We start from the raw sequence: 21,306 nt of genomic DNA on the forward strand, positions 1-21,306 counted from the left end.
CCCAAGACCACTGAAGCGATGCGGCCACAGGGTTGGGCTGACAGCGGAAATAGCTCACTGCTTGTGGCCTCCTCCCAACTGTCGGCCCCTCTGAGTCTCAGAACCAACACGTGCTAGCTTCAGCCCACTGTGGCCAGGGAAACAGCACACCAACAGTGGAACCAGAACCCTCCATGCCAGTGGCTACTATACCACAGCCGTTGGCCCGGGTTTCCCCCTTGAATGCACACCCAGGGGAAGTAGGCCAAAGAGAAAGCCTCCCTATTGTGCTGCACAGTTACTTGCCCTAGCGATGCGTTCATGTTGACCATATGGCAGAAACAGCCCTACTTTAGTGCATTCCCTGGGAAATCAGTGGTCAGGAGAGGTGGCTGCCATGGAGTGGAAGGAGTACTGTTACTAGTCCCTTTGTGACTGGGTGAGTGTGTGTGTAGAACTCTGATCCTTTTCCCTTCCTCCAGCTACATTGCCTCAAACCAAGCCAGCCTATTCTTCAGAGACTCTCCTAGGCAGTGCACCTCTCTAGCTTTACCTGTGGCTGTCAGAGTGATAACTCAGAAGAGGTTTCTCCTCCATTAACAAGGAGAGGCATGAATTTTATTCAGATTGAAAAAATTCTCACCATAAACACATATTATGTTAGGGTGTCTTCCTTACCCTTTTCCCCTCCTCTTTGCCTCAGCCGCTGCCAGTCCGTTCTGGGTAGGATGGTTTTCTTAAGGCTGGAGATGGTGAGAGTCAATAACAATGGTGGAATTTTGAGTACAACACTAGTACTAATGTGAGTGAAACATAGGAAACTTTTTTTTGTAGCCTGTTATATTAACAATTAATACATTAATTTCCTTTTCATCTCCTTCAGACTGAACAGAACTGCACAGCAGGTTACTGTCAGAACCAGAAATAAAAGATAGGCTGCCCAACACCCATACCTGTGTTTTCCTAAAGCCAAATTGAAGTTTGTTCTTTTTATTACAAATATTTCAAAAGGAAAATCTCCACAGCCTTTTAGATTTTCCCAGAAAACAATTGTGCAGTCACTCAAAATGGAAATAGCAGGCTGGAATACTTAAACCTTATCAGTTCTTTATTCTAAAACTGACAACGATATTCTGTAATCAGAAACGAAAAAAAAAATTTATTTTCATCATGAAATAACTCATAATTTTCCAGAGCTCAGCAAAACTAAGCCAGAGAATAGTAAAACCAGATTTGTTTTTATCTTGCTCGAATTCCAGAATATTTGGTCTGACTTTTCCTCACAACAAATACTGAATGTCTTTTTCCAGAGCTCAAGTGGGCAGGAAGGGAGTGGGCCTGGGAGGGGCTGAGTCTGGGAGTGTAGCCCTCAGGCCTTCTTGGGGGGCCTTTTCTTCTCTTCCCCTTGGCCTCTCACCCAACCTGCTTTCCTTCTTCACTCCCTCCAATCCCCCTCACTGTGGCTCTCCAGTAGCAGACAGGTTGGGGTGGACACCGTCATGGTTGGAAAGCAAGAGGAGAGCACGGTGAAAACCACTCCAGAGTCTTTCTCTCAAGCCTCGGCGATGAAAGGATTCAGTGAACCCGAACAGTTTCTCACAGGAAAGTTCCGGCCTCTGTCTCCTTAAAAGCAAAGCATTCAGCAACCCATAACTGAGCCAGGATTAAAACTCAGAATTTCTGACTTACCCAAGCCTGCTGTTTAGATAGAGAAGCTAGGTCACTGTTGTATCTGACAATTAGCATCATTTTAGAAACCAAAAGTAATATTTTTAGAACAGTGCCTGAAACCCATATAGCATTTTTAGTATTAAAAGAAAGAGATTAAATGTGCCTTCGGAATTGATAAAAGGCAGTACCTCATCATTTTGAAAGCACTAGGCTGAGCCCCAGTCAGATGGTGAGTAGAGTCAGCACCCACATTCTCTTCTCGTTGCTCTTTCTGGATAACCTGACCTGCTTATCCAGTGGGCTGCCAGTTTACCAGGGAGTAGAAGTTTCAAGATAATCATTGCACATAGCCCTGCTGGCCCAGTTAAAGTGATTTTTTAAAGTTCTCTATTATGTTAGATTGTGGCCTTTTTTTTTTGGGGGGGGGAGAGGGCAGGGAGTAGGCAGGAGGAGGAAGTAGATGTTCTTATGGGCACAGAAATGCCCCTGAGCTGTCTCAGGTTGCCCCATGGTTCTACTCACCAGCCAGCCCCTTGAATTCGGTTGCAAAGACATGAGTTTCACAAAGAGCTTTTGTTTCCAAGCTTCCTGTGACCTCAGAAATGACAAACTACATGTACTGAGGCCATTGAAGACCACCAGAAAGTTTGAGAGAATTTCTGTAGACTCATTTCATACCTGAACTTCATAGGAGTGGAAGCTATTTACCTACTTGGCTTATGGTTGTTTCTTAGCACCCAAAGTTGGGCTTATTATGACTTAACATTTTTGACAATCTTGTAGTGTATTTTGGACATAGGTTCATAATTTTATAGATTGAATTCTCTAGGCAAAGACCTCAAGGTCTAGAGAAGGTACCTATTAGTGGGTCTATACTGAGAACTCTTCTCTCCCCACCCTTAGGAAGGAGAGTAAGCAGGAGGCCTGCAGCCCCTTTTCTTATCTGAGCTATTGATTTCAGGCAGGTGACTAGTTCGAATCAGTGAAGGTGATCTGTCCCCCAGAAAGCTAAACGATGGTGTTTGTCATATTCACGGTTCCTTAAAAGAATCTGACTTGTAAATATTTAGTTATTGTTCCAATGACCATGAATATTTCTGCTGACCAAACAGGACCAGATATCACATTCCAATCTGTTCTATGCCTGACCAACCATAAACTCCCTCTTCTCTGTAACCTTAAAGTCAAGTAAAAGGAACTTCTTCCATCAAAGGCTATGCTTTAGGCTTGGCAATTCCTCACTCTGTTCTTTCCAAGGCAGTCTAATTTTCTCTTCTGTCCAACATACTAAATGGCTACTCATGGAATCCCCATCACCCCTTCAATGTAGGGTGGATCAGACTAGATGCATACAGTGGCCTATTAAGGCCAAATGTATTCTGGGCAGTAAGCAGTAAGCTCAAGCACTATGTGGGTATCACCTAGATATAGTCTTTTTACAGCATAACTGAAGAAAGATGGGTCAACTGAAGGCAGACAGTCTGTACCAGACACATGTACTAGTGGAGAGTCAGCCTGAATTGTCCAGTCCTGACTCTTAGGGCTGATGACCAGCTCATTCTACTCAAAGTTTTGTTGTCTTAAAGCTGCCTTTTTAATACCTGGTGAAAATGACTCTCATTTTTTGTTTGTTTGTGTATTAGTTGGTTTTTCATGCTCAGGACCCTCTGCCTTCTGACCAAAACCACCTTGATTTCCCAGCAACCTGCCTTATCAGTTTACTTCAGCTTTAACTGGTTCTTGTCTTTCCATCTGTTTTCTCTACCTTACAAGTTCTTCCAAGACCTATTGGGTTGTTTATGAATCTGTGCCCTGAATTGCATTTTTTAAAAAGAGATTTTAACTGTTTCCTTAAATTGAGGAATAAGCATTGTACAACAGCACACAGAAGGCCTGAATAAGATGCATTTAGAGAAGGTAGGAAATGCCAAGGGAAATGTGGAACCCAGGGACGTGCTCTTTGAAGGCAGAAATCTTCTCCCATTTTGCCTTGGGAGGGACTCGAGGTCTATATGTCCTTATATGAAAGGCCATTTCATATACAAATGTATTTCATTAAGCATCTGACACCTGAGAAGGCAGTGTGAGGAAGACTTGGGAATAAGTTGTCTCTCCATTAAAAGCTGAGTTGAAACAGTAGTTAATCTATACAATTTATAAGCCTTCTTATTCTCCCCAGTAAAGTGGCTGGTATTCTTCCTGGTGAGTAAACTTTAAGCTAGATTCTGTCTCCTATTATACAGATATACTGTATAATCCTAGTTTCAGATTATACAGTATATCGTTCCCTTTGTCCATCTATTCTACTCTGTCTTTGGGTTTACAGTTGATGGTAATGAGGTTATGTTATGTTTTTAATTAGCCATTCTTTTCGGGGAAAAGCAGATGCACTCTCAAAGTTTTGTTGCTTTTGAGGATATAAGCAGCAAATATTTGTTCTTTGTCAACTGTGAGCTATATGTTGTACAAAGATTTTTATTCTTAAGCTTTTTTTTTTTACTGATAATAAAAACATAAAAGTAGTACATTTTAATGAGGTACCATATAATGTTGAGAATCAGGCTTCTGAACAACCAAGACACAGATCAGCAAAGGATAACTAATGACAACAATGGGGATGACAAAAGCCACCCACTATGCCAAGGACTGTAAACACATTATCCAGTTTAATCCTCGAAACTCTGTGAGTTAAGTGTTATCACACCCTCAGAGGTCATGAAACTTACCCGGTGTCACTCAGTTAGGAAGCGGTAGAGTCCAGCATCTCCACACAGGTCTGTCTGATTTCAAAGCCCTTGTCCCAGCCACTGCAAACTGCTTTTGCACAAGTTTAGCAACAGAAGCCCTGATCTTTCCAATGGAACAAAGCATAGGAAAGCCCCTCTGAGGTGTCAGAACTCATTTTCAGAAACCAGATAGTGCTGAGACTCTGTTTATAACTTGTAATCTTATTTTATAAGTTATTTTAAGAGCATAGTTTTCATGTCTCTAGAATGCCTCAGAGGAAAACACATCTGTAGGCTTCTGCCCAAGTTGTGATTATTTGTAATCAATGCTTTTGGAAATGTTTCCATTCTATCATTTTGCTGAACACAGATTCAGAAAACCACAATTCAGTAAGATGATGTGATTAGCAAACCCCTGAGGTCTGATGCCATATATTCCTTCAGTGATTTGGCTTTAAGACTCATAATAAAAAGGGAGAAGATGATTAACAGAACCACTTATTAGCTCTTAAGCAGATTTTTTTTTTTTTTTTTTGCCACGTGAGAGTAAAAATGTTTTCTTCTATTCTTCCATTGCAAGTGGAAATGAGAGAAGTTTTCTTTCTTGCATGTTCAAAGGTGCTAGGGATAAACCCAGGGCCTTGATTCATGCTAGGCAAGTGCTCTGTCACTGAGCTTTCCCCATCCCCCAGCCCAGTGGGTATTTTTGAAATCAGCTATAGTTTGTTTTAGGTTCCACAGGGCATCATGTCATTAGTTCTATACCACAAAACCATCATCTTAGTATAAGTTTCCATTATAGGACCAAAATTGCGAAAAAGTGATCTAAATATTCTGATCAATGCCTTATCACTTAATTTATAAATTTCTATGGAAGACATGAAGTACTTTTACCTCTTAATGTCCTCCATGTGTATGATAACATGCTTTACTTTGCATAGTAAGTACCATACTCAGTAATTGCTTTTCTTACCATATCACTGGAGTTCCTAGTCATTCTTATCAAGCCATCATTGAGAAGAATCCCATAAAATTAAAGCTTACATATTTAGAACATCTCAGAAGTTTCTCTCTCTCTCTCTCTCTCTCTCTCTCTCTCTCTCTCTCTCTCTTTTAAATTAGAACAGACAGATACATTATTTTGTTTCTTGGTAAATAAAGCACATAGTATTTTCAGAGCAGTGCCAGAATCTTACTGGTCTTGCTTTAATTAATTACTTTTTTTTTTCCTACTGTGGGTTTTTAAAAAATATTTTTAATTGTCCTTGGACCTTTATATTATTTATTTATTTGTTTGTTTGTTTGTTTATATGCAATGCCTCACATATGCTAGGCAAGTGCTCTACCACTGAGATACAACCCTAGTCCTCCTGCTGTGGTTTTTACACAGATTCTTTGCAATTAAATAAAACTTAGAGCCATCTGTGGTGGTGTACACCTATAATTCTAGGAGGCTGAGATAGGAGGATTACAAGTTCAAAACCAACCTCAGCAACTTAGGGAGGCCCTAAGGACTTAGCAAGACCCTGTCTCAAAATAAAACATAAAAAAAGGACTGGAGATGTTGCTCAGTGGTTAAGCAACATGGGTTTTATCCCTGGTACTAAATGAGTAAATAAATAAATAAATGCTTAGAAGGACCAAAACTGGTAGAAATGAGGGCTGGGATGTAGCTCAGTGGTGGAGTGTTTGCTTAGCATGTGTGAGGTGCTGTGTTCAATCTCCGGCACTGAAAAAAAAATGGTAAAAATGATCAGGTACCAAATTATTTCCTGATGTAGGAAATTGTGATTTAGTGTTCTATTGCTAGATCCAGTTATCTGAAGCATGTGGCATGTACTAATTTATTAGACCAGATGTCATCATTTTGCAGTAAATAACAAGAGTTTCTATTTATTTGAAATTTACTAAGACACTGTGTCAAGCACCTTATGTTGATTATCTCTCTTCTCATAACAGTTCTATAAGATTTATATTATTTTATCTGCTCAAATGGAGGAACTCACAGGTTTTATAACTTTCCCAAGGTCCTCAGTATCGGAGTCAGAATTTGAACCCATTTTTGTTGAATTCCAAAGCCCATACCCTTGTTATAAAGAGAGATGAACACAATTCCTTATTCATCCTCTTGAATATGAATAGTTGTTTTTAAAAGATCAGGCTGTTTGAACATTTCCAGGCATCTTAACTGAAGACATATTTCTTCTGTGATTCTTACCAGTTTAGATGAAAGATAGCTGTCCAAAAGAATACAAAAGGTGAGATGAGCAAACACTAAGTGGAATCCCATAGTACCTGATCAGCTCTGCAGAATAACTGGAGACTCATGAGTCTCCTTGACACATGAAGATCTCAGAGTTTGTCTCTGCTAATAGACATTTCTTAACCTTACCTTGCCATCTTGTTCTTTTCTCAACCCTCAGTTAAACTGCCATTGGTATAGAATGTATAGTGTGTCACGGGTAAACTCACAGTGACAGAGGTGTGGCAGAAAAGCTGGATAATAAAGACTGGGATGATTTCCATTTCTGTTCTCATCAGGGTGGCCACAAAACCATAGCTGATCCCCAGGATAGACCAAGACAATCTGACTGGATACATATTCCAGAATTGTGCACTAGATGCCAAATGACCTTGTCAGGGGAGACATTTCCTCCAAATGACCAAGATGTTCACAGTTCTACTGATGATGGGAATCCCCAATCCTTTTCAAATGATTGTGGCATTCAGCAGGTTACTATTTTCTAGGAAAGAATGTGCATTTTATTCTTCCTTTAAATTTCTAAACAATGATGTAGATTTTATAAGGGGGGATTTTTAAGGAAAGAAAGTTGGATTTTGATTGATTGTTTGTTTGTTTGTTTTGGAAAGAAAGTTTCTTGACTGTACTGAATATAAAAATACTGTGTGGCAATGGACCATGTAGTTAGGTAGTTTCAGAATCCTTTCCAAGAATTGTAAATGTTATGACTTTATTTTGTAGGATCATGTTAACTTTTTTTAAATTGCATAGTGAGACTTTGGACTTCTTTCATTACGATTCAACTAATTTAAAAGAGGACAATTATTCCTCTAGAATTGAGTCTTATTCCTGTTTCACAAATTTGGAACTAAAACGTTGACTTTTGAGATAACAAGGAAGAAACCACAGGCATCGAGATTTTTAATTATTTTTATTTGGCACCAACAATATATTAGGTTGTGGACATAATTTTTTTAATTAAATGTTGATAAAATGTGTGCATGTACATCTTAATTCTGGTTATTCTTCTGGTTTTTTTTTTTTTTTTTTTTTTTTTTAGCTAACATAACACTTCTTGGTCCCAATTTTTTCATCATTTAGAAATAATTAATTAGCCATTTAAGCTCTGAAAAAAAGTAACCCTCTTTTTCTCAGATTTCTGGGTTTTGAATGACCTGTAGGCCCTGCCTGAAGATAAAGTTGGTGAAGGTTAGAGCTGGGGGTTTCCTACATAGGTACTTATCAGTCTTCTCCTAAACTACAGTCTGCCTTTGGATAGCTCTAATAATTAATTTGGTCTTCTCTGTTTCTTCTCCCTTCCCCCCTCTCTTCTCCCTGTCTGTTCACAGGTTATCCTGACGAATCAAATTACAACCCATCTGAGCAGAGCCCTTGCTTCTCAGGCAGACCTGGTGTCTCCAGCTGATGATTTGTCCCTGTCTGAAGGTAAGGTATCTGTCCTGGAGAGGCTGAAACTTGACACTGACTTACATCCCACAGCCTCCCTGCCTCCTGTTGAGAGTTTGGAGACATGGCTAATGGGTGCTGGCCAGTGAAGCCAGCTGAAGCCTGGCGATTTAGGTTTAGCCACATTTCTAGGTATCTGATTGTTTGTATTTGGAGTCTCTGCCCCCACCTCTGTAGTGAGCTCCTTTTTTCACTTGAGTGAATCATCTTCACAGGCATCCATCATCTCCATCTGGAGGCTGATGGTTCTTCTGTGGGTTGTCTCAGATCCTTAGGAGGTCTGGCAAACTGATAAATGATTTTGATTCTGAGACCCACACTCAAAGGTCCGCTTTACTAACGGCCCCATAGCAATTTAACCTTTTGTTTGTCTTGAGTACTTTTGGCCTGGCTAAAAGTATAGAGCAGTTTCTTATGCCATAGATGTAGGATTCCTGATAAACTTTACAGGAAGTTTAAGAAAAAATCTCCACAGTGGTAAACCTGAAAAATTTTCTGCTAGCAAAGGTCAGGCTGGCTATATATTTGATGGGAATGAGCTCTAAGTAGCTAGAGGAATTACATCAGCAAGCCAGATAGTAGTTTCTAGTTTTATTGAATGTTCTTACTTGACATTTCTGACTTCTAGGCAAAGTTGAATTTCAGGTACAATGTTGTAGGCCTGGGTAGATATGCAGAGCTCTTATGGGTCCTTCTTCCCTTTCCACTTTCTGAGAATTTTTCATAATGGACTACAGGGAACTTTTAGGCCTAGCAAGGTTCCTGACTGCCCAGGTAGTCTTCTGTGGATGGGCCTTGGTTTATGATCTCAGAAACTGCAAGAACATCATTCCTGCTTCTTGCTGATGTCTTTCATGGTGAAAACTAATAGCATATTTATAAAATATAAATTTATAAAAGCTATAAAATGCTTTCTACTTTTAGTAATACATTATCATTCTCTTGCCATCTGGGCTGAAAATCTGAATCATCCAGATTTCTTCCTCCCTCAAATACTTTTCATCATCCTTTTTAGCTTTTCTATCCAAATATATCTTTCCTCCCTTTTTAAAATAATTTATGTTGTGAACAGCTGGCTTATTAAACTCATGATTGGATTAGTTTTTAATCCAAAAGAGTTTGCCAATTCTAGTCTCTACCATTTTCATTCTGCTGCTACCAAATTAAACTTCCCCAATCTGATTTCTTTCTACCATGTCTTTCTCCTACTTAGAAAGCTGGGAATTGTCTTTTCTGAGAATGGACAAAATAAGTAAGTCAGTTTAAAATTATTCAGGGATTTGGGGTTGTAATCATCAGGGTAGAAGTATTTATACCACAAGAGTTAGTAAATACAAAAAACTCCTATGTTTTCTCTTCTGAGTGGACCAGTTTCCAGAGCACCACTAGATGAAATTAATGCTTCTTAGCCTTTAGTGTCTGTCCTTTCCTTCTTGTTCAGCCTCAGTTCCCACCAATTCCTTATGGGGCACTCCTGTGCTTCTGGTGCTGATTTTTAGCTGACCCTTCCCACTCCTGGTTCCACACCTTTGCAGAGATCACTCTCCCTATCTAGAGTAGCATTTCCCTTGTTCACTTCTCTCGTTTCTTCTCTTCCCAAGTTCATTCCTTCAAGGCTTCAAGACTGCCTCTTGCAGAGTCTTCTTGCCTGTGTAGCTGGTCTCACTACTTTCTTCTTCTCTGCTTCTCTCTCTACTTGTTCAGCTGTGTGAGGATAAGGCCTAGAAAAATGACTTTAACTTTTCATGCTTTTCTGACCAAACTGGCAGATTTTTAAGGAAAAAGACTATGTCATGTTCGTTTTGTATGCGTGTGATGTCCCAATTCCTAGCAAAGTTCTAGGCATATTGAAAGCAGTAAATAGATGCTCAGTGAATATCATAGTAAATACTTTGAAAGAACCATGAGAATCACATAAAACACCTGAGAATAGCATTAAAATTTATTATGATTACACACACACACACACACACACACACACACTTGTGCACACTTGTTCCACTCTGAGGAGACCTGAATAGAGTGTCTTGCTTCCTCATTTGAAAATCAGTTATAGCACTTTTCTTTATCTTGGCTTCCTGGTTTATCTTATGAAAAGAAGAGGAGCAAAACAGACAAAAGAAATGGCTTTGTACTTGAGTGAGACTGCTATAAGAAGATGATGAAGTATGCCTAGCAGAGGGAGAATTACCAGCACATCCTTAGGCAACATGCCCTTATGAAATCCAAGGGAGAAAGGAAACAATTGGGTTTTGTTGTTGTTGTTTTTAGCTCTTGTTCTTATATAGCTGAACAGAAAAGAGGATATAGAAATATTTTTTTTCTAGGATCTATAATGAAGCTACTTACTAGTGAATTAAAATGAACAAATTTCTTACAACATTTATATCTACTCAACTATTGCACTAGTTAAGTTCATATATATATGTGTATATATATATATGTACAAATATATAGAGAGAGATGTGTATTTATGTGACATATATCTATCATATAAAATATAAATTGCTTTGTTTTTTTCAAGCATTTATTGTATCCGTTTAGCATTTGTGTTAAGTGACCTGATCTCAGGCATGTTTTTAAATCACTTTGGGCCACAGGTTGGATGAATAAATGATTGCTCAAGTCTTTTCCTCCTGTAACATTATCAGATAGTGAGGTGAGTCTGCAGATCAAGAGTATCTACCCATGGATGGGGTTTAGTTCTAATTTAGAGAGTACTATAATAGATTTCAGCTGCAGAGCAGAGGATCTGCTTAAGCAGTACACCCTTGAAAACAGTTGTAGGGTGAGAACAAGCTGCAAGAGCAGTAAAAGGATCTGAGTTGACCTAAGGAGAGTACCCAGCAGGGGCCGATTCAGGGAATGAAGTTCCTTCTGCTCTGACGCAGAGGAGGGAATACAAGTGACCTGGTCCAACTGAGAGATCCTTCTACCCCAGCAGATCCTGTGCTATTAATATCTGCCAGCTGCAGGACCAGAGCATCCCCCTGCTGAGATCAAAGGAGCCCCTATCTTAGCTGGAACAAGGTCATCTGCACAGGGCTGTAAAAGTGAACCCTGGCTGGCTACAGGGCCGTCTATGGGGGAGGAGAAATCAGGAGATGGGGAGGTGCTCTCTCACGCTCCTTTAATCTCAGCTGACCAGCTGTTGCCCTCCCAGTGTTTGTAAAGTTGAAAGTTCTTTGTTTTTGTTTTGCTCCCCCACCCCACACCCTTATTAAAATTGCGACTGGGTTGTTGCTTGGATTAAGTAGACCCAGTATTCACTGCTTAAGTCTATGGTATGATATCCTTCATTTAGGTTCAATTCCACTGTTGAGTTATCCAGCTCCCAGGTGGGAGAGCTACAGAAGGGAGAAGACCTCAAAGGCAAAGGACTTCCTCCATGTTTTTCCTGCCCCAGAGCTTGTGACTTGAGAAGAATTAAAGGGGCAAATTGAATTTTCCCTATTTAGTTAAAATAATTCTTCATTTATGCTGTATGCTTATCAGTTTGTAGCCTTTTATTTACAAACTTTCTTATTTATTTAGAAGAATGGAACTTCTAGGACTAATGCAAACTGACCAAAGTCCCCCCATCCCAAGTGTGTTTCTCACACTAGTTTGTATACACTTCTGGTTGTTTATGTTGGAGAGAGGCAGAGAGAACAAGAGATAGACTGACAAGACCAGAAATGTATAGAGTAAGAAATAGACAGTAGTACATGGAGTTATAGATATGCCAAAAGTATCAATGCTAGAACTTGTGAAGATCCTGGTAATTTTATTTGTTTAAACTAGGACAATATCAGCCACAAGGTTATTCTTCCCACTCTATAAATCAGAGTTAAAATTTCATTCATGGGTGGATGCTCCTGATTTTCAGACCCACCTTATGAACTTATAATGTCAAAGCTGACAAAAACTAGGAATGTTCTGTTCATCCAACTTATCATGTAACAGGCGAGATGGGGCCAAAATAAGGATGTGGGGTTTCATATTTTATATTGTTCTAGACCAGACACTGTTATTCAAACTATTTTCTTCTTCAGTTTTTGTTTTGTTGGCAGAAACTCCAGCATGGAGTTATTATGGTTATCATGGAGTTATTGGGTTATCATGGAGCTCAGTGACTGTAACTGTTTTGTTTTTTAGCCCTTGCCAGCTCTTTCTTGTGATCATAGAAAATACTAAGGACAGTCAAATCTCAGTCATAAGGAATCTCTCTCTCTGTTCCCTATAGTGGTCAGTAAAGAAAAGATCTAAAAGTCCAGCTGGCCTAAGAGGGCATATCCTATTCTGAATTTGCCTGGGATTTGAGAACTAGCTGAGTCTCCATTTACCAGGCACAGTTAGTAAGATTGTAGCAAGTTACAATCTTGCACAGATTGAAGCTCTACTCAATCTAGACATTTAATTTTCTTCTGATGCTTTAGCAGAGTAACAGTTACTTCAGTGTGGTGACATGGCCCACTTCAGGAGTTCTAGGTGGCTTCATAGGAAGGAAGAAGTTATTAGGCTACCATCCTGGCATTCCCAGCACCTGGCACGTTGGTATCTTCCTATCTGCATTAATAGCTTTTGACAGATTATAGTACATGAAAACTAAAAGTACATGGAAGGGTCAGGGAAAGAACACAAGAAAAAAGCAGTGCTTACTAGAACCAAAAGTGGTTTCTAGTTTTAGTGCTGGGAGCCTTTCTATTCTGGTTAGAGTCAGGAGTTGATGGACTGATTTCATGTGCAAGAGAAAGTATTTTGGGATTCAAATTCCCTAACAAACCATCCCTGCAAAAAGCTGGAGTCCATTTGAAAGATTATATGCAAGTGTGTGGCTTGTGTCTCTTTTAAAATAAATTCAGCAAGCAAGAACAGCTCAGAATGGTTGGGGTGAATGGGGGAACCTATGGTTGTGAAAGAAGCAGACTTCAAAGCATGGGTATGAATTTCCAAGTTTTATTTCCACTCTTGCTTTCCAGCTGGATCTGCTCTGGATTTACTGCAGGATGTTTGAAAATGTGGCTCCCTGCTAATCTCAGACAGTTGCTATGATCAATGGTTTCTTTCATTTCCCATAAAAAACACTGGTGTTTCTGCTTAAATTGTGTGTACTTTCAGCTTCATTATTTTAGTTGTGATTTATTGTTCTGCATTACCCAAATTTGTAATCCATTAACCACAAACTAAGGGTGGGTTAGTCAAGTTAGACGAACTTTCTCCACAGTTAGCTCCAAGGCCCTTCATGGCCCAGTCTCACATTGAATGTTAATTGGTTTGTGTAGACCATGCATAAATAGATATGGGTGGAGCAGCTTTCAGTAGCCACCCCCCAGGAGTATAGTGCAGGTTGGCTATATTAGTGCTTTGAAATTATAAGGTGTTACAGTGTGACTGCAATCAATATTATTAGCATTAGCATTTCCCTAGTACTTTAAAATGTTTTAAAATGATGAATTTCTTAATCCACCTCAAGCAAGTGAAGAATGAAGGAGAGAATTGAATTGCTCAATTGCAGTGCAAGGTGGCCATGGCAGGAACAGAAGTCAAAGTGCTTCCCATGAAATCTTAGATTTGAACAGTGTTGCCTCTTAGGAGCAAGTTTTGGATAAAAGTATTTAAGTGTCCTGTTGTTCTTTCAGTTTTTGATTCCAAAGCCATAGACATATGTCAGCATATAAGGCTTCACATGCTTCTATTCACAAGGGCACACATGTTTATCCATGCTCCACTCTTCCTGGCATTCCAGGGAATCCACAACACTTGACTAGCCTTATATTACTTCCAACAACTGATCAGATGCCATGAAAAATCTAATTTATAGAAAAAGATTAAAGGCACCAAAAAATGTGTGGTGTTTGGCTAAAGAAAGTCTAAATATTATGTAGGGTAGGAGAGGCTAGAGTTGAGAGGAGATGGGCACAGTCTACAAATATCTGAAAAGCTATAAATCTCAAGAGTGAAACTTCTTGAGGATTTGCAGCAGGGAGGCCAGGGGGTAATATAACCATGACTGAGGGATCAAAAGGAGAAAGGGAACATTAAAGTCAACCACCAGGAAGCACTTCTTGGTCATGAGCTCTGTTTTGCTGGTGCTAGTTTGCTGAAGGAAGACACATTTGAAGAACAAGATACACGACAATCAAGTTAGATGAGAGCCAGACAGGTTTCTTTGGGGAACAGTCTTTGAAGTGGTTCATGTGAAGGCTGAGCACATGTTTTGGAAATATATCCCCCTTACCACCTAGGATTTACTAATTTCCCAGGTCTATACATGTTCTTGTTAAGGTCTCAGAAGAAGACCAAAGGAACCAGAATGCCAAAGTCAGCTTTGTCAGTTGCCTCAGCTACAGAAGTGATAGGGCTAAAGCCCAGAGAATGGGATGCCAAGAATTGGCATGATCATATGTGATGTTTATTAGGATTTTCCAGATGATCATAACAAGATCTGGCCAGGTAGTCTGGCCCAAGGGTGGTCCAGCTGAGCTGTGACCTTGGTTCTAATATCTATCCTTTCCAAAGCTGACTTTCCCAGATAAAGTAGGGCTGTTCCTCCGTCAAAGATATGGAGTGGTTGTGTTTTTCCACCAGAATCATTATTCTAGTTGTTCTCAAACTTTAGCATGCATCAGAATCACCAGAGGTCTTATTAATATACACATTTCTGGGCTCCTACTCCCAGATTTTTAGTTTATCTGGGTAAAAGCCAGAGAATTTATATTTCTAACAAACTCTCAGGGGTTGATGATACTGTTGGTCTAGGGACCTCACTTTGAAACCCTGCTTTATTCATTGAATCCCTATCTATGTTAGGCATCACAGATACCGAGACAAATGTGTCTCTACCTGTAATCTCAAGGAGATGACATTCTAAAAGGGGAGTAGATGGATAGAGTTCCTTTAGCACTCACCACAGTCATATGCCTCCTTGGGTCACCAGTGGTCTTATCTACAGGCTTTGTCTCAGGTCTGAGATACAGGAGTTACTAGAAGGATTTAGGTCTCTTCTGGTGGCAAGAAATAGAAATTCTCTCAAGATTACTTTTTAAAAGTTAGACCTATGGGGGGCTGAGGTTGTAGCTCAGTGGTAGAGTGCTTACCTAGCATGTGTGAGGCACTGGGTTCAATTCTTAACATTGCATATAAATAAATAGAGAAAAAGCTCCATCAACAACTAAAAATATTTTTTAAAAAAATAATTGGCCTTATAAAAAAAAAAGGTAGACCTAATAAGAGTATCGAACATTTATGGACCATGTATTGTGTGCCTGGCATTATACATTATCACAACAACCCTCTGAGGGCTGTATTCATCATGCCATTTAATATATGAAGGACCTTGAGGTTAGAAGATAACATAGTAGCAGAGCCAGGATTCCAGCCTACGGGAGAGTGGCTCCAGAACTTACACATTTAATCACTAGGCTCTTCTCTAAGGATACAACTGGGATTCTTTTAGCTATTTGTACAGCCAGATAAAATGGGAATTGGAAAGATTGAAACCTTGGTCATTCTGTTCTGTGTTCATATGTGTGTGTGTGTGTGCATATATTTACATACACATTCTCTCTCTCTCTCCACCCCCCTCCATCTCCCTCTCCCTCTCTCTTCCTCTCTCTATATACCTTGACACTTGTCCTTATGATCTGATTGACCCTGTTTATCTGGTTATTCTGTCTGTTGGTTCATCCTTTCACCTAATCAGCCATAACTAAGAAAGTGGCCAGAATACCCTCTTCTTTTAGCATGGCCCATCAACAGGAGCATTTCCCCTTTATAAGAGTTTCTGTATGAAGAACAGATTCCTTTAGAATAGAGAACCCATGAGGTAAGCACCCCAACATAACATCCAATAGAATGGCTTTCTCCAGCCAAGCAGACATTAGTATAAATTTACCAAATGAGACTTTGTACCTCAGTTAATCTCATCCATGATATCCATTCTCAGTATCCTCTTGGTTTTTGAGATCAAATATTTGGTATTAGTTATGTATCATTAGTCCATGCCTTCAACCCGATTTACTGTGGGAAAAAAATTCAAAAACATTTTTTTTCTGGTCCCAGATAATCACCTGGCTCCTCTTTATTCTCATTTCCATTATAGCTACAGAGTTTGTCTACATGAGGAAAGATGTTTCATATGCTTATCCAGAATCTACTGTCTACACTCAACTATTATTATCTGATGAGACAGGAGGCCTAGTTAAGCTTAACTATGTATAAATTACCTCATATTCAGGAACTATGACAGGGTACTTTAGCACAAACTACATCCCATAGTCAGCCATTATCTATCAACTACTTAAGACAGGTAAGCCAGAGAAGCCAGGGTGGCATTTGAACAACTAAAATTCCTGCAGCAGAGAACTCCATACCTATAATTTACATCCTTTATGAATTTACAATAAGCTGGAGCAAAATTACTCTGTTCCTTCAGCTGAGGGTCTGAGTGTATGTGTATGCACATGTGTTAGCAACGCACAGTAGTTGTGTGCATTGGGGAAGTTCCTGTGTTTGATAGAAGACAATAGGTCTTTTAGGTCATGCTGTTGATTTTTTAACCATTTCTCCCCCATATAATAGGCCCAGAAGAGCAGCTAAGAGAATCTATGTATCCTGGCAGTGTCGCCTCCAGCTACAGACAATAGAGGCTACCCAAGTGGGCAGGGGATTAAGATGACAAAAACTGTTTTGTTTTAAAATATGATATATAGATAAATGAGGAAGGAAAAGTATCAAAACAAATTAAGGAAATCTTGTCCCCAAGAGAGCTCTAGACCAGAAAGAGAAGAAGCCATCAGAACCTTCAGAGTTGGAGCCCAAGAAACAGTGTCAGTGAACAAGCAACTGCCGGAGTCCAGGGACTAGGTCCACCAGCCGGGAGGAAATGCCTGACCCCTTCAGGGATCAAACTGGACCTGAGGAAAGTGGCTTGCTGTGTGACTGGATGATACCAAATTAGGGCAAACCAGCAAGAAAATCCTGTCTCAGAGTCATTGTAATGTTGGTTCCTTGAGGGTAGGACTTTTGTTTTTTTGTTCACTGTTGGCTCTCCAGAGCCTAGAATTGTACCTGGCAATAATAATTACTCAATAAATTCATGATGCATGAATGAGGCACCAGTAGCTATGAGAGGATTGTCTAAGCTTTAGAACTGTATTCACCTAAAGGGCATGAAATCACCACCATAGTTTTTGTCATCCATACATCTCTATGCTCCAAAATTCCTTCAAAATGTGGGCAGTTTTTTTTTAATATCTATCCATATGTGATGAGTGACAATAGGCAGTGTGGGGAAAGCGTTAGCAATGAAAGAACAGAAGCCTGGTAACTCAGCTTTTCAAGGAGGAATCTTATATTTGCACAAGGGAGGTGATTGAAGTAGTTTAGTATGATACAAAATGAGGACATCTATCATGCACTTACTGTCTACTATTTCCTGTGCCAGGTGCCAGGGACACAGAGGCAAAACTAGCAGTGCTGCTTTTTGAGAAGTTCAGAGCCCTGTGGTGAGGGGAATAATTAATGAACACATAAATTGCACTTGGCACCATGATGGCACAGGCCAGGAAGATTGCAGGTCAAGCACACAGAATCTCTGGTTTAGGGATGGGACTCTCTAAGAAGACTTTGCAGCAAGGAGTCGCTTTGGCCAGACCTCCAAGAATCAATAGCAGTTCCTAAGAGGAAAAAAAGAGTGGGAAGGTGTATCTGGCAGAGAGAAAAACCTTGCTGATGCAACAAAGGCAGGATGCAGACATAGATAGAAGCCAGATTGTGAAAGGTTTTTATCCATCATGCTAATTGGTTGGAATTTTTTACTGAGGGTGATGGGAGCCATTGAAACTGGAAGGTGGCAAGATCATTTTGTAGTTCAAAGAGATTTCTTGTCTGTTCAGGTCCTTGGCCCATTTGTTGATTGGGTTATTTGTTATCTTACTGTTTAAGTTTTTGAGTTCTTTGTATACTCTGGATATTAGGGCTCTATCTGAAGTGTGAGGAGTAAAAATTTGTTCCCAGGATGTAGGCTCCCTATTTACCTCTCTTATTGTTTCTCTTGCTGAGAAAAAAACTTTTTAGTTTAAGTAAGTCCCATTTGTTGATTCTTGTTATTAACTCTTGTGCTATGGGCGTCCTATTAAGGAATTTGGAGCCCGACCCCACAATATGTAGACCATAGCCAACTTTTTCTTCTATCAGACGCAGAGTCTCTGATTTGATACCAAGCTCTTTGATCCATTTTGAGTTAACTTTTGTGCATGGCGAAAGAAGGGGATTCAGTTTCATTTTGTTGCATATGGATTTCCAGTTTTCCCAGCACCATTTGTTGAAGATGCTATCCTTTCTCCATTGCATGCTTTTAGCCCCTTTATCAAATATAAGATAGTTGTAACTTTGTGGATTAGTCTCTGTGTCCTCTATTCTGTACCATTGGTCCACCCGCCTGTTTTGGTACCAGTACCATGCTGTTTTTGTTACTATTGCTCTGTAGTATAGTTTGAAATCTGGTATCACTATGCCGCCTGATTCACACTTCCTGCTTAGAGTTGCTTTTGCTATTCTGGGTCTTTTATCTTTCCATATGAATTTCATGATTGCTTTATCTATTTCTACAAGAAATGCCATTGGGATTTTGATTGGCATTGCATTAAACCTATAGAGAACTTTTGGTAATATCGCCATTTTGATGATGTTAGTTCTGCCTATCCATGAACAGGGTATATTTTTCCATCTTCTAAGATCCTCTTCTATTTCTCTCTTTAGGGTTCTGTAGTTTGCATTGTATAAATCTTTCACCTCTTTTGTTAGGTTGATTCCCAAGTATTTTATTTTTTTTGAGGATATTGTGAATGGGGTGTTTTTCCTCATTTCCATTTCAGAAGTTTTGTCACTGATATACAGAAATACCTTTGGTTTATTCGTGTTGATTTTATATCCTGCCACTTTGCTGAATTCATTTATTAGTTCTAGTAGTTTCTTTGTAGACCCCTTTGAGTCTTCTAGGTATAGAACCATGTCGTTCGCAAATAGTGATAATTTAAGTTCTTCTTTTCCTATTTTTATGCCTTCAATTTCTTTCGTCTGTATAATTGCTCTGGCCAGTGTTTCGAGAACTATATTGAATAGAAGTGGTGATAGAGGGCATCCCTATCTTGTTCCAGATTTTAGAAGGAATGCCTTCAATTTTTCTCCATTCAGAATGATGCTAGCCTGAGGCTTAGCATAGATAGCTTTTATAATGTTGAGGTAAGTTCCTCAGAGGAGGACATACAATCAGTCAACAATTACATGAAAAAATGCTCACCATTTCTAGCAGTCAGAGAAATGCAAATCAAAACCACCCTAAGATACCATCTCATTCCAGTAAGATTGGCAGCCATTATGAAGTCAAACAACAACAAGTGCTGGTGAGGATGTGGGGAAAAGGGTACACTTGTACATTGCTGGTGGGACTGCAAATTGGTGCAGCCAATTTGGAAAGCAGTATGGAGATTCCTGGGAAAGCTGGGAATGGAACCACCATTTGACCCAGCTATTGCCCTTCTCGGACTATTCCCTGAAGACCTTAAAAGAGCGTACTATAGGGATGCTGCTACATCGATGTTCGCAGCAGCACAATTCACAATAGCTAGACTGTGGAACCAACCTAGATGCCCTTCAATAGATGAATGGATTAAAAAAATGTGGCACTTATACACAATGGAGTATTACTCTGCACTAAAAAATGACAAAATCATGGCATTTGCAGGGAAATGGATGGCACTAGAGCAGATTATGCTAAGTGAAGCTAGCCAATCCCTAAAAAACAAATGCCAGATGTCATCTTTGATATAAGGAGAGCAACTAAGAACAGAATAGGGAGGAAGAGCATAAGAAGAAGATCACCATTAAACAGGGTCGAGAGGGGGGAGGGAAAGAGAGAGAGAAGGGAAATTGCATGGTAAAGGAAGGAGACCCTCATGGTTATACAAAATTACATATAAGAGGAAGTGAGGGGAAAGGGGAAAAAAACGAGAGAGAGAAATGAATTACAGTAGATGGGTAGAGAGAGAAGATGGGAGGAGAGGGGAGGGGGGATAGTAGAGGATAGGAAGGGCAGCAGAATACAACAGACACTAGTATGGCAGTATGTAAAAAAGTGGATGTGTAACTGATGTGAATCTGCAGTATGTATACGGGGTAAAAATGGGAGTTCATAATCTGCTTGAATCAAATGTATGAAATATAATATGTCAAGAGCTTTGTAATGTTTTGAACAACTAATAATAATAAAAAACAAAGAGATTTCTTGGGCAACAATTTACAGTTTAGAAGGGATGGGAATGAATCTAGAGAACTCTGATTTTGATCTCTTAGAGAGGAATCCCTTTGGGGTAGGGTTAGTCCTAAATTTCTTAAAGCAATGAGAACTTTATAGTAAGTTTTATCATTTCTGAGATCCTGTATAGTTTTAATTCCCCACCTCATCAACTTGGGAGAGACTAGGTTTCTAATAGCATTAGGTGAGCCCTTCAGTTATCAAAGTGCCTTATAGTTAAAAGCAACATCAGACTATTTATAATTCTTTGTTAGGAGGTGAGAGAAAAATAGCAAATGAGTTGAAATAAATATGTTTTATGTTCCTTTTGCTAACAATTACAATAATAATATTGAGTGCCTACAATGTGTCAAGGCACTGTACTAAGTACAGAAAAGCTCAGCAAGTTTGTAGGGTTCAGTTTCTTTTTGTGTGGTGCATGCTGGGGTTGGAACCTAGAGCCCTGTGCTTGCTTATGGGGTTCAATTATTACCCTCATTTTAGAAACAAAGAAATGGAAGCACAGAGTGTTTACCTAATTTGATATAATTAGTAATTGGTAGGGATTCAAACTTAGAGGGTCTGCCTCCAGAGTCTGTTTTCGACCAGCTTATATACTCAGGTCTTCAGGGGGATAGTGCCACTACCTTAGAACTTATGGCCATGTATTTCTGTTGTAGCAGAGTTGAATTCCATGCTTCCATATAATTGTTGCTGTTTTATTGCCTGTACCCTGAAATATCTTTATAGAGAGCCATTAGAGAAACAGTGTATCTACCACGCGGCCTGCGCAGTGGTTTCATTAATGAGGTTCTAGGCATTAAGTTAGTTAGAAGAGATCAAAATAAAACACACAAACCAGTACCTTATTTTACATTGCTAGGTCCAAGACGGCTGGCCTCCCTGGTTCTCGCCTCCTTGGTTCCCGCCTCTAGCCGCCCAGC

General features: G+C 39.6%; 1 protein-coding gene across 1 annotated transcript in view; it reads left to right on the forward strand.

Annotated features, from left to right (window-relative positions):
- The window catches only part of RAD51B (RAD51 paralog B), a 581,568-nt gene that overhangs the window by 417,283 nt on the left and 142,979 nt on the right, over positions 1–21,306 (forward strand). Inside the window, exon 8 of the mRNA XM_081288759.1 lies at positions 7,968–8,064. Within this exon, the coding sequence (XP_081144885.1) occupies positions 7,968–8,064 (97 nt within the window). The remainder of the gene's footprint in view (positions 1–7,967; positions 8,065–21,306) is intronic.

This window comes from Spermophilus citellus (genome assembly GCF_964194105.1).
Source record: "Spermophilus citellus genome assembly, chromosome: 4".
Lineage (NCBI taxonomy): Eukaryota > Metazoa > Chordata > Mammalia > Rodentia > Sciuridae > Spermophilus > Spermophilus citellus.